Raw genomic sequence first — 26,443 nt, 5'->3', positions numbered from 1 at the left:
GGATGGTGGCCTCAGACCAATCCTCAATCTCACACAGGTAAACCTGTATCTCAGTCGGAGACGGTGCAAGATGAATTTGCAACAGCTGTTGCAGCTCAGCAGGACAGGCGTCTGGTTCACCATGGTGGATCAAAGGGAGACCTATTTTCACATCCCCATAAAACCAATGTACAGGAAGTACCTGAGGTTAACTTTTCAGGGAACAATTTAAGAGTTCTGTGTTCTGCCGTTCGGCCTCTCTCTAGCTCCATGCATACTTGCAAAGTGCATGGAGGCTATACTGTCCCTGTTGAGACTCAGAGGCATCAGGGTCAGCTATCTGGACAATCGTCTCATTTGCGCCGAGTCTCCAGCACAGGTACACGAACACACAGAGCTCATTACCAACCACCTACATGTCAGACGGCAGAGTGGAGAGAGTAACCGCCTGCCTAGAGCACCGCCAGTAGTGTCTTTCCACAGGTTTATGTGCCTGATGGCTGCAGTATCCAACACCCTTTCACTGGTCTCCCTGCATATGCGCCCCTTATAGGCTTGGTTCAACCACACGGCTTATCAGCCCGCGTTGAATCGCAACCTACTGTTGACAGGGTCTACACACTGTCTGCAGGCACTTTCTTAGTGGAAACAGCCGGTCCATCTACGCCAAGGCGTGGCACTGGGTAGCGTCACCACAGACGCGTCCAACTCGGATTAGAGCGCCGTTTGGAATGGACGAGCAGTACAAGGGGTGTGACAGTCACTGTAGAAGGGTCGTCACAAATGTTTTAGAGCTGCAGGCAGTGTACCTGTCCTTGCAGAATTTTTTGGAGCAGGTTCGGGGAGACACGTGCTTGTTCGTACGGACAGCACGTCTGTGGTGTCCTACATCAACCACCAGCGTGGTTTGCGGTCACCCAGTCTCCACCGTGTGGCCCACAAGCTTCTGCAGTGGGCACAACAGAACCTCTTCTCACTCCGTGTAGTTCACCTGCCTGGGGTGATCAATTGGGCTGTGGGCATCCTCTCGAGAAGGGTCCCCAGCAGTGCAGAATGTAGATGCACTAGCACACCTGTGGCCAGTACTTCTAATTTATGCTTTTCCACCGCTCGCGCTGCTCCCGCTATGTCTGGAGAAGATCAGGCAGAACAGGGCAAGGGTGCTCTTAATAGCTCCATACTGGCCCAGTAGAGCTTGTTTCTCCTCCATGATGCAGCTCCTGAGCGACCAGCCGTGGGAACAGCTGATGCGCCATGACCTGCTCAGGTGCAGGGCACTTTGTGGCACCCCAACCCATCGAGCATACGGCTCTGGGTCTGGCCCCTGAACGGCTGCATTTGAGCCATCTGGGGTTATCAAACAGGTTTATTGACACCGTGCAAAATGCCAGGGCAGCCTCTACCCGTTCCCAATATGGGTACAAGTGGGGCGTGTTTCAGGTGTGGTGCTTGTCTTGTGGATTTGAACCCACGACATGCCTCATGGCAGTTATACTGCAATTTTTACAGGACATTTTTTATGAGAGGAGATTTTTATGAAAGCATTCTCTGTATCGAAAGGCCAGAACGAAGGTTACCCTTCGTACTAACCCGGCTTTTTTGATGAAAACCATCTCCACTTTTCATGTTAACCTGTCGGTGGAATTGGAGGCTTTCCATCCCCCTCCTTTCCAATCTGACAGGGAGCGCCAGCTCCAGGCGCTTTGCCCAGTGCGGGCATTAGCGTATTATGTTGACAGGACTAAAAGCTGGAGGCAGTCAGAACAATTCTTTGTCTGTTATGGAGCGAAGTCCCAAGGATAGGCTTTGTCTAAACAGCGTTTGTCTAAATGGTTGACAGGCACAGTTAAGACTGCTTATGAACTGGCCAATCTGCCCCCGCCAGAGAAGTTCACCAGCTGTTCCACCAGGGGTCAGGCGACTTCATGGGCTTTGTTCCAGGGTGCATCTGTCCAGGACATATGCAATGCAGCAGTGTGGGCTTCCCCCCATACTTTTACTAGGTTCTACTGACTGAATGTCGTAGATCCGCATAACCCTGGTTTCAGCACTAGAGTCCACCCTCAGAACAGAACATTAGGTGAGTTTTCATCTTATGTCTCTTCCAGCTATTGCTGGATGCTGATTACTAGCACAAGGCAGTTTCGGCTCATCTTTGTAGCTCAGTGACTACCATGTCCTTGCGACAGCTTGGGTATACTTCACCCATTTATAATGGTTAATATAACCATTAACTTCAGGGTCGCTGCGTTCATGGTCGCAATCCTCCACAGAAAATGGCATCATTGTCAGTGTGCGCAGCTCCTTTATGCTCTCGGGGGCGGAGCAGCAGCTGCGCCACGCTGCTCTGACGAGAAGTCTTTGGTATAAAGTTTCAGGTTTGGGTGTTTTAAAGGGGAAACACCCATTTGTAATGGTTAATATTCCTGTTTGTTCATTTTTCTCTAAATCTGCCTTTACCTGGCTTTGATTTTACTTTGAGCTTGTCTGGAGAATCCCTAGTGCTAGCATATAAGCCTGCCTTACATATGTATTTAATGTTCTTAAAAGATGTTCAGTCCTGACAAACTCAAACCCAAATTTATAGAAAACCATATTGGAACAACATGCTCCAGTCACACTTAAAATTAATGCAAACGCCATAAAATAGTAAACAAGGGAAGTAATTAAAATGATATTTGAGGCTACTGATTGAATAAATGACAACGCTTCTGCTGGTGCAGTTTATATACATCTGACTGCTACATTACTTCAGTAACGTTCTATTACATGTGTAATTTCTGGACTTTTAACTCTCCTGAAGGGCATTTTCATTATTTTTTAATTGGCAAGAATAGAGGCCACTGCAACCTTGATTACCCCTATTTTCAGAATAAAATAAAATGCAGGCATATTCACAGATATCCGTATTTAGGACAGTCTCTGTTATCAGACGCTTTGTGTTCTATAATATTATCCTTTTGAGAATCTCAAAGCAAGATCACTGTTCTGCTTAGTAAGACCTTGAATGTTCGTTGCCCATGCTTTTAATTTAGATTTTAATGAGTTAATGCAAATTATAATATGACATCAGCAAATCCCTAGGCAACTACTAGATCAGTTCCAATGAAAACAATATGAAGAGAGGTTACCTGGTCCTTTCAATAACCCCTTACTAAATATTAAAATTGTCCTGTGTACCCTACCTTTCTTAAGTACAAACATTCTGTATTACTGTTGGTTCTTCATATATACTATACCTAATTTACTTTGGAATCAGTAAAGAGCACTCATGTTTTATGAGTGTTGCATGTTTTATTTTTAAATTACTTCCGAATTTAAGACACAGCCCAAATTTCCCACCCTCAATTTGAAAAAAAACACCAAATAAATATGCATTTACAAAGATACAACCTCAATTATGCATATGGAGGCAATTTGCAGCCATCTGCTATCAGACAGAGCATTACAGTTATGTGCTGCTTCTCATTTCCAGTCGTGATTACTCACACCTGTATTTCTCCCAATTTATTAACTGTGTTATTGCTTGGCATATCGAAAAATACGGGGGTCTGATCAGCATTTCCGATCTGTCCAAGCTGGTACTGTTTTTTAGAAACATGGAAATTGTAAAAGTTTCACTTTGAATTCCTCAGAAAGCTAATGACGCTTCTTTGAAAACGGCTGCCTGTATGTCGTGATGATTTGAGATCGGGCAGTAACGTTTTGGTTCGTCTTTTCTCAGCAGTCAGTCACGTTGCTGTTTGTGTACATAGGCAATCACATCTTTTGTTGCCAATTTTAATACACGCATCACTATACTGTACTCGAATTTAAGACACAAGCTATTTTTGAGAAGCAAAAAATGGTTAAAAAAGTCTTAAATTAAAAGGAATACAGTAAGTATTTATTTTTTCTTTTAACAAAACATTGAGGTAATTTGATTAAAAAACTGTGCAAATACTGTAGGTGTTTCTTTGGTTGTGTATTTTAAATTAGGCAAGAAATACTGTGAAACAGGGCGCAAAAGAATAGGTTTATACATTTCTGAGCAGCACTTTAAGGATCCATCAGTAATAAAAATAGATCTGTCTGGTGGCGGTCTATGAAGCTGTGGTAAAACAAAAAATGTAGTAAACCAATTCTCACCCTATTCGCAAACAGCAAATGTGTGGTTTGTACAATGTACACCTTGAAGCCCATAAAGTTGGTTCATTATGATAACTTGGCAAGTATTCAAGAATAGTAGTGCACAGCATGTCCCAAGATAAAGAGCAGTGATGTAGTTTGTTTTCATTTTTGAAAAAGTTTCCTAATGTTCCATTTATAGTGCTTGTACCAAATTGGGTTGCAGGTTGTATTTGGACATTTAGAGATGTAAAACACTATGCATAATTAAAGTTGGTTAGATTTGTTAAATAGCTGGAGCTATGTTAAGGAAAGCATAGACGTTTACTGTGATATGGTAGAAAGCGGCCAACCAGGCCAAAGTGAACAAATGTCGTTTGCAAGGAGGCAGAGGTGTATAATTGTGCTGGGGTCGGAGCTTGATTTGTTGAATGTTCTCTTTTTTATTATGATTTCTTTCTTTGTTCTTCTCTTTATCTTTGCCACTGTAGTTGTGTGGAGGATCTGGGCTCTTCTCTGTTTACTCCTTTTAAAATATGATGTCTGACAATGGAGCTAAACCTAGTGGATGCCCAGTAAATTTCAGAAATTGGAATGTGAAAGACTTAAACCACCCTGTGAAATGTAAAAAAGTTTTATAATACCCCATTGATCATGGCTAATGTATATGCACCGAACTGGGATGATAATGACTTTCTAAAGAAGGTTTTCTCTCTTTTGCCCAATATTTTCTCCTTCTAGGGGGAGATTTTAACTTTGTCCTAAACCCAAATTTAGATTGCTCCTCCACTAATGCGAGTCCTCCATCTGAATCAGCATTAAGTATTCGTACATTCTTAGATGCTTACAAGGTTTCAGATGTATGGCGCTTTTTGTTTCCCACCTCAAGGGTATACTCTTTTTTTCCTTGTAAACCACACTTTTCCTCGAATTGACTAGTTTTTTTATTGTTAACAAATTATTACCCTCTGTTTGGTCCTGTGCCTACCAGGATATGATTTCTGACCATGAGCCTCTGATTATGGAACTGATGTTCCCTGACAAGGCTCCATCTCCGTGTACCTGGCATTTCAACTGATTGTTACTATCACAAAAGGATGTTGTTAATTTTCTTTCCAACCATATTGCTTTATTTCCTGACATTTAACACAACTACAGGGATTTCGCCTGCCATACTATGGGAGACCCTGAAGTTGTACCCTGAAGGTGTACTCAATCACCATTTCTAAAGAAAAATAAGGACCACCATGACTGTGGCTCTTATCGCCCCATTTCCCTCCTTAATGCAGATGTTAAAGCACTTGCCAAGGCTTTAGCTTGACACGTCGAATCGGTTCTCCCCTCCATAATCTCTCTACACCAAACAGACTTTGTTCAGGATAGACAGTCATAGTTTAACCTTAGGCATCTCTTAAATATTTTATATTCCCCTTCAGACTCACCTGTGCCTGAGATCCTTCTCTCTCTTGACGCAGAGAAGGCTTTAGATCATGTTGAGTGTGATTATCTTTTTATGACCTTACAGAAATTTGGTTTTGGTCCCAATATTATTAACTGGATAAAACTACTACATGTATCTCCTCTTGTCTCAATACATAACAATAACACACATTCAGAATATTTTCCTCTCCATTGTGGAATCAGGCAGGGGTGCCCTCTCTTTCCACTTTTATTTGCCATCGCAATTAAACCTCTGTCTATTGCACTGTGCAGCAACCATGGCATACAGTGTTAGTCAGAGGGGGTGGATGCAGGTTTTGTTTCTGATCCTGCTTCCTCTCTCCCACAAGCACTTTCAACCCTAGAATTATTTGGGCTATAAAATTAATTTACACAAAACCAAACTTTTCCCTACCAAATTGGCTGTAGACATTATAACTTGAAAGCTTTTCCTTTTAAAATCGCACATGATAAGTTTACCTACCTTGGGATAACTGTGACCTGTTCATATAATAATCTTTTTAATTTTACTTTAACTTTAACCCCCTTTTAGAACATACTAAACAAGGCTTCAACCGTTGGTCATCCTTACCTATTTCACTTATTGGCAGAATAAGTTTTTATACCTCTTCCAATGTATTCCTATTTTTATTCCAAAATCTTTTTCCATATCCTCAACTGTTCAATCTCTTGATTTATTTGGAATAGATTAAAGAGATTAAAGCCTACAGGGGGATTGGCTCTTCCAAATTTCCAGCTCTATTTCAGGTCTGTCAATATCTGTAGTGTTTTGCATTGTGGCTGCATATAGAGGAAAGCTCTTGTAAAGCCTCCTCCCTATCTGCTCTTTTATGTACCCCACTTCCATTATACGTATCTAAATTTAATAAGAACCAATTTGCTTGTTATTCTGTCTGGATATGGCCACAGTTTAGACAGCATTTCAGGTCTTTCTCAGTTTTTGCCCCCATAGACTGAAATCACCTATTTTCCCCTTCAGCGCAAGACTCTGCTTTCCGAATTAGGCGTAATAATGGCATTTCGAATCTTAGACATATATTGATGTCAATTTTGCCTCAATTGAACAGCTGTCACAAAAAATTGGATTACCTTGAACACATTTCTTTCGATACTTGCAAATTTGTAATTTCGTACGTAATATAGTTGTGTAGTTTCCCTCTCTGCCCCCTTCATCCCTTTGATTCTATAGCACTAAATCCTTCATCTAAAGGCATTATGTCTACCATCTACAGCCATATTTTAACACTAAGTTGTCCTTCACCAAATATATTAACCACTTGTGGTCCATTTATTCAGCAACTGTCAGGCGCATCAGGTCCAATTTATTTTCACATGCGCGGTTTAAAAGTAATTTTATTCATAGTAAAACAGGTTTAAAAGGCACTGCATATCAACAGGACATTCAGTACTGCATCTCCAGCCCCAACCCTTGTTTGCTGTATTTATCACATACCTCTTCAGTCGTGCATACCGATAAACAATCTCCTGATCACTCGTTTTATCACCAAAGTCCTCAATAATGCGATCCAAGTCATTATTTTATTACTATAACATCTCAAAAAGCTTGGCAAATGTCTGTGATATTCTTTGAGCCCTGGATGCAGAAGCAGCTATCTTGTTTGTTTATGGCCGTGTTATCTGTGTGGTGCAGGGACAATGTGTATTGGTCAGATCTGCCCTTTTTTTTTTTTTTTTTTGGCTTCTCTAGGCTTCTATCTGTCTCACTCTGCTTTTTCCGGAGAAAAAACGACTAGAGACCTGTGCTTGACGTCTTTTTGATGATGTTGGACCTGGTCCGACATAGGACCACAAAGGGTTAAAAACTTTATGGGAAAAGGATATTGGGTCTGACATCTCGGACGGCATCTGGGATCCTATTCTGTGCTCGTCATGGGCCAATCCAATTTAAAGTTTTACACTGTCTTCACATTTCTAAAACTAAATTTGCCAGAATCTACCCTGGATTGGACCCTACTTGTGACAGATGCAAACAAGCACCTGCCTCTCTATTTCATGTTTTGGTCCTGTCCAGAGTTGACACCTTTCTGGTCTTCCATTTTTTAAACTTTTTCTCAAGTGTTAGACACACCCAATTGCTGCACTCTTTGGAGTTGTACCTGAATGGTCTGTCTAGGATGCAGTCTGACACTCTGGCCTTTGCAACTTTAATAGCTAGATGCCAAATGCAATACTGTTGGGAGCAGGCTGCCCCTCCTCTGTATGTTCACTGGATTCGGGATCTCATGCAGATGCTGCAGATGGAGAAAATTAAATTCACAATCCACGGAGCCAATGACAAATTTTACTCTGCCTGGCAGCCTTTCCTATCCCACTTTGAAGAGCTCAGATCTCCCTCCCCTTACCTCTCCACACAGCCTTCTGGGTGCTAAGCGTGACACGCCTATCTCTGTCCCTACTACTGTCTCTTCTCTTGCTCGCTGACTTTTTCCCTTTAATTTAGTTATGATTTATATATCTTGGTATTTTTTGTGCCGCATAGATCCATGTATATGCACATGTTTTGTATTTGATTTTGTATGTGTGTGAAAACTTCAAAATGAATAAAAAATTGTAAAAAAAATGATAAATTGCAAATATGCTGTTGTTTATTTTGTATATTTATCAATAACCATGTATACTTTACTAGTATGTACCGTAAAACTTCAATAAATTGCCATGTCTCAAATAATCACCGGTCTCCAATACACGCTGGGTCTGCTGGCAAATAAATGCTGGCTGCATTTAATTGATGTTTTATGGTATTCATTTTTAAATACAGTACTTGTGTTTCAGATTTACTTTCTAAAATAAAAAGTAAAAAAATATATATACAAAAAATAGGCTATGCAAATACCATAAATTCAAACACATCACCTTTATTGTAATACAGTTGCCTTTTAACAATTATTTACATGTATCAGGGTGTACAATCTGTTTCTGCAGGATTACAATAATCATTTCCTTTCAGTTTGCTGCAGTTTGTCAAATATTGACAATGTAGTTACTGTACCTTGTAAGTTTTCAACCCAGCAATGTAAAAATTCCCTGACATGCAGTACTTAATCTTAAAAAAACAAAAAATGCTTCTATGGAATACACCTGGAAATTATATTCAGGGCTTCTGATTTTTGGTTTTAATCGCTAAAACACCCCTGATACAAAAAAGATGAAATCGGTGGACAGCCAATAAACACCGGAAAACACCAGAAAAACTGTGGAAATGGTTCATCAATTCAAACTGAAATTCAAATTTAAACCCGCCCCAACTACTGAGTGACAGCAAATTCCTACATTTCTATTGGAGACTCCGCTTGCGAGATTTAAAACTAGATTAGAATCAGGATGGAGGCTTGTTAGCGGGATTTCAAGCTGTATTACAGTTAGATAAGGAGGATTTAAAACAGGATTGTGGTGAAAATGTACAAAAATGCCTACACACAAAAACCCCAGAAGAATGTGCCCGTGACCACAGGGATTTCGTTGTGGAAGACAGCAAAGGAAAGAAGGTACAACTAAAGTGTGCCAGTACTGTCGAGTTACTATACATATTTTGACACAAAAAATGTTCATTTCATAAGGTATATCACAAATGAAAGCAACCGAAAACAACAGATTTACATACAACTTGAAAACAGCTAAAAATAAGCACCGAAAAATACAATTAATAAAACTCAAAAAACAGAAGCCCTAATTATATTGTATTCAGGGTTTAAGACTTTAAAAAAGTGTTGGTGGCTAAATTTATTTTGCTACTTTTTTCAGATGGCTAAAGTAATTAGATACAAAAAAAATCCTCTATTAGTGAATGGGTTGCAAACTCACAAAAAAACACATTGAAACTATAACTGTACTAAACAGTCAGACCTTTGACAGGATGTATTGCCTGCTGTTTCTGGAGTAGAACCATTGTACCTATATACAAGACAAATTATCTAAATGTCTTCTGTATTCTCCCAAGACATTGGGGATGAAACTTTAAGATTAAAAACCAGCATCTGGTTTGATGAAAAGTGCAGAGAATGCAAATGCCAAGAACACAATGCCACCTATAATTGTAACTGAAAAAGAAAAGAAAAGAAACAAACATTACACTTAGAGCTGCATACCCACTAGGGTGTTACACAGATTAACTTATTATGTACCAAATTACAATTAGACTTAACTTTTACCGTTAACAAAATTAGAGTAAGTTATCATATCAAATGAGGACAATGGCACTTAATGGACTAATACGGGTTTCAGAGGAGGCCAAAGATAGTTAAGATTTGTATCATAATTAGTCATATTGCTAGGTTTAACTTCTATGGTATCAAGGTTTTTTGCTATGAATATACAGTGATTTAAAAAAACAAAAAAAACACAACTATGGTTTAATGTACTCCTATTCAAATAATATAGTAATAATAATAATAATAATAATAATAATAATAATAATAATAATAATAATAATAATAACCTACCAGTCCTGACAGATATTTTCTGTGCTATCATTCTTCCTCCAATCACTGCAAGTCCTGTACATAAGCAATGTCCAAGTGTTCCACCAACTGCCACTCCAAATGGATCCTAAGAAAACAAACGTAAAAGGCTTTAACAAAACATTTTATTTATAATATGAATCTGTTTTAGCTTTATAGTAGCTATGATATAATAAACTGTGGATTTACAGGCTATGACAAAGCCAACAGTACAGGTAACAAACTCCAGATTTATCCAATAGTCAAGCTAACCTATCAACTCTTTTGAGCATGGTCTGCAAGTGTGGAAAATTCAGCGTTTCCGTTAACTGGGAAATACCCGTCAGACAGTTTCAAAAGCTAGTTGGCGGGCAGAGATTGAAGACGCACGTCAGTTTGACTGGCAGCAAAAGGTCTGCAACAGGCAGCTAAAAACACTGACCACCACTAACAAGGGCGAATGAGTGCGCCTCTAGACTACACGAAGCCACAGGCAGTCGAATGAGTGAGTAAATTGGCAGTTCCTGCTTTGGCACATGCCTGTTCACAAAGCAAGTCACTGACATCCCGATTTAGCCCACGCCCCCTCCTTTTGGTCCTCCGGGAGGGGAGGATTTGTTTATTTCATTTTCATCCATGATTCTCATTGACTGTGCCTTGTGTGTTCATTGAAATAAAAGCATAAAGCAAGTTAATTTTATTTTTTTGTATGGATTTTACATTGTCTTTAGTCTAGACACATCCATGTTAGTCTTACGCAAGTCTGTACACCCTCTTTTTAGTAAAAAAATTCACGCTGATATTACACCTGCGGTCTTCAGTTACGCCAAGAACTTATGTAAAATATTTCAATTTGAAATTAAGCAATAATATGAATGTTAAAAACTTTTGAAAACAAATTGTTATAAACTATTTTCTTAAATTTTCTGCTTAATAAAAAAAAAAAATAAGGCTGCTAAATTAATGAATTTTTTTTTTCCCTCTCTCATAGGACTATTTCTTCTCCATAACTGTGTTTATGTGTATCGCTTTAAGAGTGGAAAGATACGAATGACAATGACATTTTGTGTTGTGACTGGTAAAGCACTTTAGATTCCCGTCACTGTTTCAGGCAACAGTTTTTCCTAGCGGAAAGGCTGAAATTGTATAGTGGACTGCTTTCTGCAAGGAACCAAGCAACAAATGTTTGAATTTTTTCACAGTGGCTCTTATTGTAATTATTAAAATGGCACCCTCTAGTGTACTACCAGTGTACTGCCCGCATAACAAAAGAAAACTGATCCAAAGTGGCCCTAGATGGTGCTCACAGTTACTTCTATAAAGACACTTTGCTGGTCTGTGTTACATGTATCTATGACAGGCAACTTAAACTAAAGAGGAGCTCCTGAATTCAGGTGAAAGCACCTCAACAGACTTTAAATGTTTATTTATTTATTTATTTTTTATTAAATAAAACATAGTACCTGCGTAATTGCAATAAGAAAAACTTAAAATGCTTGCAAACAACGTAAAAAGGTAAGGGAACAGTAAACAAATGAACATTTTTTTTAAGCTACTACTTTTGCTATTTAATTCAGCACCATCACCAAATTAGCTTGGACATAGCATGCTCAAGCAGGCATCTGTACAGTTCTTGGTTAGCTAAACATAGACATGCAAACAAATAGAAGACTCCACATGCCTCCCTTGCTGCCAGGACAATTGTTGTTAGCTGAGACCGGTCTCCCCATTCTGCAAGGAATGTGAGTGTAAATGCCTGAACAAAGATTGGAGAAATGATACTGTGCCAGCTCTTCTGTGGCATCTTGCTTCCTGCACCAGCTTCAACATCTGGGCTGCTGTTCACCAACTTGGATCTCTGGAGCTGCAACATATCAAATAAGTTATCACCACATCATGTTATTTAAATCCTTCTAGTTGTAACCTGCGGTTTAATCTTATCTGCTCTATATTGCAAGTATGATGCAAGGTCCTGATTTGTTATGCACAAAATTTAAAATAAACACAGGGTTAAGAGAGATACATACTAAAATTCAAAACAGATGTTTCTTCATTATATAGATTGAAAGTCATTACACAGTTTCCCATTTTTATTTTAGTTTTTAAGTCTACTCATTACTCTTGACTGTTTCTGCTACTGTTTTCCCAATCGTGTTTTTTTTAGTGTTGGACAAGTAGAATGGTTAACGAAGGTAAAACTTTGGTAAATATGATTGTTAGAGGATTTTCAGTGGTTTATCCAAACACTGCCCCCTTAAAAGCCTACTGGTAACGGCAAAACAGCTTTCCAGTCTACTACACAGTATATTTTGTATTATTTTTTTTATTTCTTAGCAGACGCCCTTATCCAGGGCGACTTACAATTGTTAGAAGATATCACATTATTTTTACATACAATTACCTATTTATACAGTTGGGTTTTTACTGGAGCAATCTAGGTAAAGTACCTTGCTCAAGGGTACAGCAGTAGTGTCCACCACCTGGGATTGAACCCACAACCCTCTGGTCAAGAGTCCAGAGCCCTAACCACTACTCCACACTGCTGTATCAATGCAAAGGCTGCCACCATTAGAAGCTTACCAGAATTACTTGGAAATTACCCTTTAACCCTTTGCAAGACAGCACATTATAATTTCAATCAAATTCAATCGATCTCGTAATTGCTTACTAAGTAGCGACAAGTGTGTGTTATTTTTCAAATTGGCATAAAAACCTTCATCAGACTTCAGACAATCAACCAACCAACCAAACAACAGTTAGTCCGGTCTGTAGTTCAAGATCAATATTTTTATTTCATTTTTTATAAAGAATTACCTGACGGCATACTAAAAATCGCCCAAAATGTTTATAAACAAACAAAACATTTACTGTAGTGAAATATCTGTGTGACAAACTCCAGGCATGACAAACCAATCAAAATGTATTTCACTAAAGCCCCTAACCAATAGAGTCGATTTTCTGGACGCAGTGCAGCATTTCAGTATCTATGGTTGCAGTGTTTACTTGAGATTAACGTAGACAAGGCATCAAAGCGCAATTCTTTACCAGAGGGATTTCTAAATGGTTTTGCAGACTCAGAACGCTTACTGATCCAAAAGAAATATGGTAGAAAACATTTTTATAGAAGATGCTGATGGAATGACTGCCAGAAGAAGAAGAAGAAGAATCTCCTAAGTTATGAACTTCCTCACACTGATATGAAGATTCTGAAGTAGACGAGTCTGTGAAAGTTCCGGTTTTGCTTGTTTAGCTTTCAATAGATGTTAGTTATGTGAAATAAGCCCTGGTTATAAATAGACTAATGTGTATAAGAATAGTACATTGTCCAATTATTTAGTGTAGACTAATGTGTTACGCTTACAATATTGCATCAGACTTTGCTGTTGTTAGTGTTACCCTATTTTTTTTTTAATGATTGGTTCCTTTTTCATTTTTGCCATTTATGAATTTGGTCCAATGTAGTATATTACTTGTATAGCTATGAATTAGTTATTATAATTTAGTATTAATTTATTAATATTGAAAATGTGTTTTTAAAATGTTTCTGAAACAAAAGTTGTTCAAATCAGAAATATATATTTTGCTGTTTTAGACATTATTCATATTCTAACCTATGTATGTACATACGTATACAGACGATATTTGTTATGAATTAAATATTTTTAAAGCAATGTGCATGTTTTTTCTACTTTTGCTTTGCTTTCTAGTTGGGTAAATTAAGATTTTACTTAATGTCAGAGTGTAACCCTTGGTATGTCCAGGTTCTACAGACACTCAGCTTTTCAAAAAGATATCGCACTCTATGCTTTAAATGGATATATACATTAACTCACATAATAAGCTAAAACCCTGCCAATCACTTCTCAAAAAGGTAAAAATGCACACCTGTCAAACAGATTTTTGTATTTGTATAAAATCAAGATCATACATGATATTTAAAAAATGATTTCAGATTCTAGTTCCTGCAACGTGAGGCTACCACTGATAAGTTTACATATTTTAAGTAGGAGATCAGTAAACTACACTTATGAGGACATTTCTAAAGAAAAATTAATTTTCAAGTGGATTTTTAAACTTTTGTGTCATATTCAAACTAGGTCAGTGTGGGTATACTTGATCATAGAATGAAATCATTATTTTGTAATCTGCAGAGCAACAGCTTTTTAGAAATGTATCATACAGTATACTTTAAGTAGATATTTGGTCTGATACATGCTCTAAAGTTAAGTCACCTCAGTCATTAGAATGTTAGAATTCTCACATTCCGCAAAGGGTTAATAGGCTAACTCTGCAACTAAGAATCCTAGCCTAGATGCACTTACTTCTTCATCTTTTTTCTTAATTTCTGCTTGAACTTCCTCCAGCTCTTCCTGTCCTTCATCAGGACTCATTTTAAACCCCTCTCGAAGCATCCGGATACCAAAGATGGCAAACAATGCTGTCGACACATAGTAGGTATATATTCTGGGGATGATAGTGGTGGCATACCCAAACAGAACTGTAAAAGATATTATTTTTAAAACATTAATTCTCGTATGTCATTCACGGATGCTAGTGTCTTTCTCTCCTTAATATGTAGGCATATGTTTTGATGAAAAATGTTTACATTTAATTTTCTTGCTTTTGGAAAAGTTGTCTATATCAAATGCAAGCTCTGTCCTCAACATTATATCAAATGTCCGAACATATTTTGAACACATTATAATTTAATAATAAAACTAGAACACCACTCCCCCTTAAAACTTTACTAACCTGATAAACAAGTCATCACCCCTAGTGCAAGCATTGCTCCTGCCAGCACAGTCAAACGATTGTAGCGCATGGCCATGATAGCTGCAATAAAGAAGGTCTTATCACCCAGCTCAGAGACGATGATAACAGATATTGCAGCCACAAAGGCATGAATAAACCCCAGGTTGCCTTTGGTGGCAGCATCCTCACCCACTGCAGGACCTATAAGAAGCTGGGTAGGCAACTTCTGCAAAGAAACAAAAAACAAAAACACAGACATGTAATAATACAGTTCAGTGCAAAACACAACTAGAACCAAGCAAACTGTATAGTGAAGACTTCTTTTTTCTAATCAGTGGTTCCTTATTATAAATAGAAACTTGGTTGAACACAAATACAGAACAGAGTACATTTCCACTGGTTCAACAGTTAGCAATACAAAATATTTTCAACGTATAAGAAATTACCAACACTTTAAAAACAGGCCAACCTGTGATGTTGGTTTTATTTAGTCTAATACCTATTTTTGTTTAATGAATTGTTAACATGTCATCAGCACTATAATTCATACTTTTTAGATAAAATATATAACAGGGAAGTGCAATTAAAAAAAAAAACTTGTCAAAGGGACAAACTGCTAGAACAATCTGCTTGCCTCCTCCACATCGCACAAAAAGTAGAATATAAACTGTAGGATTTTGGTTTTATTCAACAGTGAACATAATCAATCAATTAGTGATTAACATGGGTGGATCTAGTCTTGTAGCTTGACTAGTTCACTAAATTATTCAAGATACACAAAAGGTTCCCTGTGACCCCACCTCACCTCAACAAATCTATAACAATTTAAGGAAATGTTCCTTTTAGTGCAGTTTGGAACACATTTGCATACTAAGGAGTACTACTACAATAAGCACTACTTGGTAGTTATTCAAATATAAAAATAGCTTCTGCCTGTTTTATTTCCCCACTCTTTCTCGAAGCTGAATTAAACTCCTGATGTACAGGTGTTTTAGTTTGTTGCATCACAGATATGAAATCATTGCCAACTATTACTGCTGCTTTGTGGAATTCTGATTTTTCTTGACATTCTTTCAGTTTTATAACTGCTGAACCCGTTTTTTTGTGTATAACCTGTCAAGTTTATCTGCATCTTTTACTGTTTTTCTACCAAAATGAACACAATATTTACAGTAAGCTCCATCAAATTCTGCAAAAGGTTTTTTTTTTATTTTTATTTTTTTAAATAGTGTACAACATTTTACAGCGATTTTTCCTCATCTAACATCTTGTCCCATGATGGTTAACTGGAACACTGCTACAAAAGAGAGATCCTGGTTTCATACCCTGCGAGGGCAACATTCTTTCCCTGCACTACTCACTGAAAAATAAAAAAATTAATTAATACATAAACACATTGCCATGAGATTTACAGTCTGTATTTTATTTTAAAATAAAATATTGTACAGATAAACTCACATATAAAAGTATTTAATTTCTATAATTATAAACAATCAATCAATCTTCATGTTTTAATATCAAATCAATGGACTGTGTACGTCCGATAAAGAAGTAATATCGCTTCTGTTCAAATCTTTTGAATATGGTAAATAACAAACTAGGTTAGCAACACCAAAATTGAAAGAAAATAAATACTTTTTTTTGCCAGGGAAAGTTTGGCTTGAATTGCTCTTACACAACGATTTTTTCTAATCTGCTAATACTATGGTGTGTGTTTTTTTTTATTTTTTTTTTATAAACTTTTCTAGATTGCTGAATTTAAAATGTCAGGTTCATGTATTAAGAAAGCAGAATCATTTACTTGCTAATTTACAAAAAACTTAAATTATACCTTGCCAGAGGCTCTCAGGCAGTCATTTCTGGGTTTCTTTGTAACCAACAGAAGATCAGCTTTTTCCACAGCTAGCCAATCAGAATGCTAGGGTTGGGACGCAAACACTTCTGCAATTTAGTTTTCAGAAACTTGCATGGCTCTGTAAATATACTGTCAGAATTTGCGTGTCTTTTTATTTATATATATTGTAATGGATGTAGCAGGACAGGGGGGCCTGCAATATAAAAATGGTTTTGTTTTATGGCAGGGACAGAGTTAAAGTCTCCCTGCCAAGGTAATTGCTTTTGTTTAATTTAATTGTTTTATTGTTTTGTTTAATTATCACCTGCATCTGGCAATTATTAAAAATTAGAGCCAGGTGCAGGGTATAAAATGGAAGCAATCAGTCTGCTCTCAGCTGCTGAAGAGTAAAGAGCCCAGTTGGGAGTGTTCAACCGTAAAGAGAAAAAAAAGGTAGTGTTAAAACCTGGTGTAGTATTTTGTTTTGGTGTTATATGTCAGGTAAACAGCTTAGCTGTCCTGCTCGTTAGACAGGGACCTGCATATGTGTGGAGTGAGTGCACAATGAGAGCTAGGTTTTTGTTTATTTTGGTTTGTGTTTATTAAAAAATATTGCGTAGCACTTCAAATCCTGTGTCCTGGGTCTATTTTTAAAGGGGCAAAAAACCTAAGTAGAAGCAGCTTGTTTACAATATATACATTCTAATCACACTCTTAAAAACCTCAGGGGAGACGTTCAGGAGGACATAAAGATGTTTCGGACTCCTGTAAGTGGATCATTCGTGCACTGGGCTTGCAATGTATCTAGATGACTGTTTAATGATCAAGAAAAAAATCACAGGCTCATTTAATTTAGGGTTACCATATGGCTCCAGATTAACCGGACGCTTTGAGACAGACCGGGATTTCAAAATTCCCCCTAAATTGAAAGTAATTCACGTATAAATGAGCTCCACCTTTGCTGAGATTAATCCTGCTGTGGTGGAATTGCTTGGGCGCAGCAAACAATTCACACTGATCAGCTGCTTCTGATCAGATCTTAATGAACGAATAGCTAATTTATCGATAGAGCAACGAGATGATGATGTGATTGTATTTGCAGAATAATATGGCCGATTGAATTTTAACAAACAGAAAAAAATAGCGACTGGCTGCAATTCATTCTTAGTTTAATACAATTATTTGACGCACATGCGGGTATTTAAGCACCATTCTTAATTGTAGCTAAGGATGGTTCATTTATACCTTCATTTATTTCAATTTAGGGGCAAGTTTGAAATCCCGTTCTGTCTCGCAGCGTCCGGTTAATCTGGAGCCACATGGTAACCCTATTTAATTTGAAGTTTTAACGAATCAGAGCAGTAGTAGTGCTCTTTTCGGTTTATTAAATGCTTTCAAAATTGGATTGGTTCGTTGCGCAGTCCGCCATAAATCCCAAGTAAGAAGCAGTCTGGGGGATCCAGTGCTTTACAGGTTTAACAGCATTAGTACTTCTATACAGTAATACTGTTATTATATATTTAGCCTTCAGGCTATGCATGCATAAACCTAAAAACGCTCACTGCTAAATTCTAGAACATTCAATATATATCACTGTCTTAAGACTAAAACATAATTTTTATACCTTATAGCAATGCATCAATATAAAAGAGACTTGCATTCAAAATAGTTCTTACCTTCCAAAATATATGGAAGTGTAGAATATAAGGACAGGAAAAATAAGAACTCTTCAAAAAGGTAGAGACTTCTAAATTTGACCAAACAGCAATCAGTTTGTCAGAGATCCTCAGAGCATGGATCACATCAGCTTGTAGTTAGCAAGTTGAGCGACATCGAATGGGGTCTTGCTCTGGGCTTACATAGGATTTTCCCTCCCTTGAATACATCAGAAGTCCCAAGTAAATCTAATCATCACTCGACCTTGACATTTCTTATCTAAGTTAATGACACATTCTAGAAAGATCTGGTCACCTCCTTTTTTTAAAACTGATTGGATACAACTTCTTGCCAAAACATATTGGAACATGATTTCATCGCTCTCTTTTTCCAACTCCTTTTTCTAAAAAGTCAGGTGGACCAAAGTTCACAGAATCCTTGCTATAATATAATACAAGTATATGTGTATATATGAGAGATGTTTTTAATATGTAACACCAGCTCTATTTGATTATATTAAGCTTGGTCAAAAATATATGTCCCTCTTAGCCACATATTATGTTACCTTTTCAGTGTGTTGTCAATGGGCCAGTTTAACTTCATATACAAATGTGTGTTAAAGTATGGGACAAAGACTGCCTTTGAATAAGCACACAGTGGTCAGTTAATATGATTAATATGAAACACCATTGTAAGAACTTCTCCAAATTCACAGCATGAAGTCAGTTTTCTCTCAAAGAAAGTCGCTACTTATTTGATAAGAACTGACACTGGACACAACTCCCCTAATTCGTGGAATGCTTGGCACGACTGCCAGGTTTTCTTATCATAGAAAGACCTTGGATTCAAAACTGCGGACTACAAGTAAAACTCACTGTGACTGCCAAAAAGAACCTTCCATATCTGGCACCGCTCTGCTTGCAAGCAGATAAAGGCAAGGCATTTTTCTGTAGGTTTTTGTGTACTAAAATTATTGAACACGGTTTACACTATTTGTCTAATATTCCAACTTAACAGTTCCTGCTTTTTATTGCAGTAAAACCTTTATATAAACTAAACATTTATATTCTTTAATTTAATGTATATTGTTATGTCTAAAAGATTTTTTGTTTAGTTGGAGAAAGAAACTGAACTAATTCTTAAACTGATTAAATTAAATGCTCGCTACTGCTTTTACAGTCTATTTGTATTACAGCAGAGCCTTAACATGCAAAAACACTTGTTAGTTTAAATATTCTATTTCTTATTAGATCAAAACACTTAAAACATTATTTCTCTTCAGAGAGTTTTGTCACTATTATTAGATCAGAATATTTTATTTAAAACCTCTATGCTTAGTAACAACACAATCAAATAAAATCAAATAGGTCTTTTTAGTTTCAAATATCATTCTGTCTAGAAAGCGTTACCCTTTTGTTTTTACTAATTTGCAATACCTAGCCTCCGTGTTTAGTTCCCCCAGATGCCTGCTTCTTTCAAGGTTACAGACTTCCACGTGCAATAGTCTGACCGGCTTCCAAGAGTGTATGTGCACTAATAACAAAGGCACAGCTTTTTACCTAATATTAACACTTGTTCAGTTTTCTTAGTTCAAATCATTGTAACCTGTTCATAATTTGCTGCAATATTATTTATGCTGGTTTTATATTCTTTAAAACACAGTACAATTATTACAATATTCTGACGGTGTTAGCACTGAACTTTTCGTTTTTAACTGTAATATGTCTTCAGAAATAATACTGTTATTTGTATCACAGTTTAATTTTAAATGATTTTATAACATGTATTTCTAATTCAGGTACTTCAGTACAACAGTTGCTAATATTATTTTACTGAATTAAGTCTGACCCCTTTCTCTATTCATACAAAATCCAGTTGAAGCGTTAAGACATCCTAGCCTTTTGCCAATTTTCTGGTGTTGATTAATATTAAAGTAAAGTAACGAAAGAAACTGGTTACTTTTTTCTCATAAAACTGGAATATGTTAACAAGGCCTTATGATAAGAGCCTGCCAAGTTTGACTCCTTCCAGCAGGTGCTTTCATAGACTGCTAATATTATTTTCTACTGGTTTTACATATCTGTCTGAAAGGAGTATATACAGTATTACTATAATTACTGACAAAGAGTATATCATATTTCAGTCAATACAGGTTTAGTTTAAATCATCCAATTCATATAATAACTCAGCACGTTCCCAATAGGATTCAAACTCTGCGCCAGGCTCAGCTCGGACCGGTTCTGTGAACACCACGACAGGCCTGTGCATCCAGCGTTTTACACCAGAGGTGTGGGCTACCAGGGCCTTGCCTTGATACCTGCAAAAACTTAAATCTGGGCTCCCATCTCTACATTCCCATTCCCATCATTAGTGGGAAGACTTCAAACAAATTACATTTTCTATCAAAGAAGGGAAGACGGGTTTTAGGGTCACTCCGTGACAACCCAGAGTGTCTTTCTAGCAACAGAAAGAACATAGGAAAAATAAATAAAATTAGTTGTCCGACAAGCAAAGTATAACGCAAAACTTGTTGTCCCTCACACAAACCTTGTTGTCCGAGGCATTGGGTGATACGAATTGCACACCCCTGTATAATACAATAAACAAACAGAATGATTAACATATATGATATATATGAATATATGAAAGGCGCCAGAAATCCTTTGTTTGGTGAGTTTTTGATCTGTGTGTACGTGTTTGGGAGTCTGTTCAGTGAAGTTGAATGCCCAACTGGCAACAGTTTTGTCTGCATTTCTGTGTTTTGTTTAACCTTTTACTTTGGCCCTTGAGCCTGTTTATTTGTTCCCGTGTTTTGTTTCTATTTTTGTTACTGTGCGCAACAGCGCTTCATTGCAGCTTCTGTCTCCGAGTCTCACTTCCTGTCGGTAACAGCTTGGGCCGTGACGCTATCCTGTCATACATACATTTTGTACAATTTTAGTAATTAAAAAAAAAAAAAAAGGAGGTCATTGAATGAAATCCATGGCAGGTGAAGGATCTCAATCCCTTGTAGATATTGTCTTATTATTTTTGGGATGATTCTGATTACCGATATTCCATATCAAACTGACAGATACGGATTCAGATTAATTACGTTTTTCTTGGGGATTAATAACATAATTGTAAACCAGGATTTCTGTGCACTTAAATGTATTTAAGGTTTAACATGAACACAAGCCAAAAACATTTTACTTGCTGTATGTATTTTGACAGGCAATACTTTCTGCCAGATGTGAATTTAGTAACACTGGCAAATCAAATTGTATGTGACATGTTATTGAACTTTAAAATAAATTATACATGCATTGACGGGTGGATTTACTAAATGAGTGGTATTCAGACATCACACCACAATGAAACCTGCATTTAATATAAGCACAGTGTCGTGAAAAAATATTTGCCCCTATCTGATTTTCTGCATTTTTGCACACTTTTCACATTGTATTTGGTCAGATTTTTTGTGGGTTGTAGTAGTATATAGAGGGAATCAGAGAAAAAATGACACCAAAGTTTGGTGCTTCTTTCATTTGTTTGGTGTGCAAGGTAATTAAACATGAAATCTTCAGGTGTGAAAGTTAACAACAAGGCCTGATTTGGGCCAGCCCTGCCCAATATAAATCTGAGTTACCATCAGAGTGAAGTTGTCAGCACACAGGTTATAGAGCAGGGGTGTCAAACTCAGTTCCTGGAGGGCCGCAGTGTCTTCTGGCTTTCGTTCCACCCGAGATCTCAATTACTTAATTGGTCTAATTATTTGATTAACTGGACACATTTAATACTTCTCTTCAGGCCTCACAATGTTTCATAGGTAGTGTACCTTGAATCAAGTTCATTTTTAAAACCATCAACTGTAAAAGACCTTGAAAAATATTAAATATGTCAAATTCAACATAATAATTAGATCAATTATGTGAATTGAGAACTTAAGTTGGAATGAAAACCAGAAGACCCTGCGGCCCTCGAAGACTGGAGTTTGACACCCCTGTTCTAGAGGCACATCATGCCATGAACAAAAGAAATTCCTGAAGACCTCCGAAAAAAAGTTGTTGATGCCTATCAGTCTGGAAAGGGTTACAAAGCCATTTCTAAGGCTCTGGGGCTCCACCGAACCACAGTCAGAGCCATATTGTCCAAATGGAGAAAGTTTGGGACAGTAGTGAATCTTCCCAGGAGTGGCAGTCCTGCCAAAATCCCTCCAAGAGCAAGGCGTAAAATTGTCCAGGAAGTCACAAAGAACCCTAGAACAACATCCAGGGATCTGCAGGCCTCTCTTGCCTCGGCTAAGGTCAGTGTTCATGACTCCACCATCCGAAAGACACTGGGCAAAAATGGGATTCGTGGCAGAGTAGCAAGGCGGAAACCATTGCTCACTGAGAAAAACATGAATGCTCATCTCAAGTTTGCCAAAAAGCACCTGGATGATCCTCAAGAGTTCTGGAACAATGTTCTATGGACAGATGAGTCAAAAGTGGAACTTTCTGGCCGACATGGGCCCCGTTATGTCTGGTGAAAACCAAACACTGCATTCCACAGTAAGAACCTCATACCAACGGTCAAGCATGGTGATGGTAGTGTCATGGTTTGGGGATGCTTTGCTGCATCAGGACCTGGACGCCTTGCCATCATTGAAGGAACCATGAATTCTGCTCTGTATCAGAGAATTCTACAGGAGAATGTCAGGCCATCCGTCCGTGAGCTGAAGCTGAAGCGCAGCTGGGTCATGCAGCAAGACAATGATCCGAAACACACAAGCAAGTCTACATCATTTGGAATGGCCTAGTCAAAGTCCAGACCTAAACCCCATTGAGATGTTGTGGCAGGACCTGAAATGAGCAGTTCATGCTCAAACCCACAAATGTCACTGAGTTGAAGAAGTTCTGCATGGAGGAGTGGGCCAAAATTCCTCCACGGCGCTGTGAGAGACTAATCAATAACTACAGGAAGTGTTTGGTTGCAGTTATTGCTGCTAAAGGTGGCGTACCCAGTTATTGAGACTAAGGGGGTGATTACTTTTTCACACGGGGGCATTGGGTGTTGCATAACTTACTTTAATAAATAAATGAAATATGTATCAAATGTTTGTGTTATTTGTTCACTTTTATCTAATATTAGGTTTTGGTTGAAGATCTGATAACATTCAGTGTAAAAATATGCAAAAATGCAGAAAATCAGACACGGGGCAAATACTTTTTCACAGCACTGTATGTTTAAAAATCTGCGCTAAGCTTAAAATGGGTTAATAAATTGTATTGCGGTATTCATATTGCACAGTTTAACATTGCAAACATGAAATAATGAAAATTAAATTAAAATATAGGGAAGCTAACCTTGAAAAGTAGTTTTATTTTTAAATATTGTATGACTGTGCTCAAAAGAAAAGGTGAATAATAATGTGCATCAAACATGCTTGTTTCAGACACAAAGCCCAATAGAAAACACAAGCACAACTGTTTGTTAAATAATTTCTTCCGTAGATCCTTATGTAGATTGTTACAACTACATTTACAAATGCAAAAGCTTACATGGCTATACTATACTGCATGTATACCAGCCAATTCATTATTTACTACTGGTACCTGATACAAAGGTCACAGATGACAAACTGTGTGAAAATAACTGTAAAGTGCAAGCATACAAACAGTGGTTGTGCATAAACACTGAACATACATTCACACAGCGTTAACATGAGGACTAAAGGTTAGCAACAATAAAGAAGTTACAAACAGTATTATTATTAATACCGTGAGCCTCACGACCAATGTCAAGTTGATGCTTCTATTTGTTGAAAGGCGGACCAGCTTATTTTGGCTTGATTAATGAGAGACAATCTGAATTGTGGGTGGATTATGGGTGTAAACTGTCTGACCCCTTAAAGTAGAACACCACAGACTTTACCCAGAACTTTGGAATTTAAGAGTCATTGCAATCTATTGTTTTAAAGCAGTGGTTCCCAGCCTTTTTTTCAATGTAGGGACCACCTTGGTGTTTGGATTTTTTTTCTACAAGTACAGAGTATTTAGATAACGTACCTAACTTAATGAGCTTCCTGGGCGTGAATCTTCGCTACCAGTTCATCAAGGAATGTTATTTTGCACATTGAAAGTTGCTGATGGCAAAGTTCCCATTTCTTTTGTTTACAAAAGTATTATTTTTTTTTCACATTCTGAATGCTTTGTAGATAAATGGTCTCAATTTTGCAAGTTTAAGAGTTTTTATGACAAAACCTCCTGACAAATAATGTGGTTAAAGCCGTTTGTTGTGTTGCTTAATAATTCATATTGTAGTAGCACAACGTCTGATTGTGTAGAAATGTGTTTCTGCAAGAACTGCGTAACCAAATTTTGGGAGTTGTTTGCAGACCACCTCGCGCTTCATGGAGCACAGGTTGGGGAACCACTGTTTTAAAGTACCTCCACACAGCACTCTTGAAGGACACGTTGCTGTTTGAGTGTCTGCATTGCTGCGTAATTGAAAAGAGTGGTTAATAATAAATAATAATAATAATAATAATAATAATAATGGTATTATTATGCACAGTTGGGTGTAACAGTGTACACCCAACTGTGCATAAGACGACTCCAATTCTATCGAGGGTTTCTGGTGACATAGATGACGAGTGCTAACTCAAATGATTTATTAAATGTCACAAGAGACCCGAGATAGAATTACAGCCTTATTAGGCAGTGCTGGAAAATTACATTTATTATTCACGGCTTTTCTGGGGGGTGGAGTTGGACGATTTCCTCGTCATTTATGAGCCTCTGCTTTCTGAGGGCCTTCAGTCTACACTGCTGAACATCCCATGGCCGGCATGTGGCTGAGGTAATTGCTTGTTTACACTAGCCACTTTTAAGCCGGTTAGAGGTGGCTTAGGTCTTTTTATGTAGTGTAGAATGCAGGTCCACCCCAGGTCCAGCCGTTCTACAAGGGGCCTGATCAAAGGGGGGCTCTGCAATGGCTTTGATCTGTTTTTTGCTCTACTGTGACGCAGCGATCCATGAAATGGCTCACGTTTGCCACGTAAACTCGTTGGCAATGCCCCCATTATGAGTGTCAAACAGGAACAGGCAACAGAAACAGGAAGTTGGAATTGTTACTCTGACAACAGAACCAAAAATATCTTTGATAGAACGCTGAGGCAGTGGATTCCAAAACTTTTATATTTGTGCTATAATGTGAAAAGACATTCAGTAATTCATGTGGGATCAATGTGAAACAAGCCTGTCAGAAATATTATTTTTCACACATATCTACAAACGTAATCTGTAAAGAAAATTAAAAGGTTTCCTTCACTGGGCGAATACAGTCCTTTAAATAAAAGGAACATGCTTTTAGACCTGCACATGGCACATGTTTAATTATATGAATCACTAACAATTATATAGTTTGAAAAATAAAGCCGCAAGCTTGTGCAAGTTTAATCAATTTAAATGTATAGGCTTTATTTTTCAAAGTGTATCATCGTAAGCGCCGTGATGTGAATATATATAAGCACTAGCTTCTGGTCCAAAAGCATTTCACTTTTAAACAAAGGACTGTATTCGCCCCCTAGAAGGAAATCTTTTGATTTATAAAAGGCTTTGTTTTTAAAATTGTGTGACCGACAGCACCGTGTTGCATTACTATGGTAAATAAACTTGAGTTCTGGGGGGAGAATGTACAGAATTTACAGTCACAGAAGCTTCTTTTTAGCTATTAAACTAATTAGTTTTGCTTTTGTTGAATAGTAGAAATAAATCATTTTCAAGGGTAGGAAAACTAATGGGAGTTATTGTTTACAAATCGAATAATGGCTGTTCAGTGTGTATTACTGGAGAGTAATACCAAGAGTGGAACCTCAAGAGTGAAGCTAGAGATGGTATTAACCCTGGTTACACACACTGAACCAGCTATTATTTTTTGTAATATATGGATCCGAGTCTGAAAAATATGCATCTTACATTTTGTGGGACAGTTAAGTGCCTATTTATGCTGCACAGATCTCTTCTAATGGTGCTGGGTTCATATTCAGAGCCATCTTGTTTTTTTAAATTGAAAGAAAGTCTATAATACTGTCAAGCTGTGTGGTGGGTATAGTTTCTATTGCCTGTGACTCATCAATTTTTGACAGGTAGGACTGCAGTAGATGAACGCTGAAGACTGTTTTCCTTATGGTGTTCATATGAGAGGAGTCTGACATGTAGACAGTACAGATATG

The 26,443-nt window shown here is 37.6% G+C and overlaps 1 protein-coding gene across 2 annotated transcripts in view; it reads right to left on the bottom strand.

The window, feature by feature from the left end:
- Nucleotides 1-8,403: 8,403 nt before the first annotated feature.
- LOC117408674 (transmembrane protein 165-like) overlaps nucleotides 8,404-26,443 on the bottom strand; it is a 32,960-nt gene continuing 14,920 nt past the window's right edge. Inside the window, exons 2-6 of one of the 2 annotated variants that reach the window (XM_034013872.3) lie at nucleotides 14,757-14,982; nucleotides 14,327-14,502; nucleotides 11,686-11,868; nucleotides 10,008-10,113; nucleotides 8,404-9,605 (exon numbers count right to left, since the gene is read on the bottom strand). In XM_034013872.3, coding sequence (XP_033869763.2) covers nucleotides 9,529-9,605; nucleotides 10,008-10,113; nucleotides 11,686-11,868; nucleotides 14,327-14,502; nucleotides 14,757-14,982 — 768 coding nt within the window. In that variant the 3' untranslated portion in view covers nucleotides 8,404-9,528. The remainder of the gene's footprint in view (nucleotides 9,606-10,007; nucleotides 10,114-11,685; nucleotides 11,869-14,326; nucleotides 14,503-14,756; nucleotides 14,983-26,443) is intronic. The other variant, XM_058997680.1, reaches the window with a different exon arrangement.

This window comes from Acipenser ruthenus, chromosome 2 (genome assembly GCF_902713425.1).
Source record: "Acipenser ruthenus chromosome 2, fAciRut3.2 maternal haplotype, whole genome shotgun sequence".
In the NCBI taxonomy this organism is placed as follows: Eukaryota; Metazoa; Chordata; class Actinopteri; order Acipenseriformes; family Acipenseridae; genus Acipenser; species Acipenser ruthenus.
The sequence above is the reverse complement of the archived record's forward strand: the minus strand, read 5'-3'. Positions and strand labels throughout refer to the sequence as shown.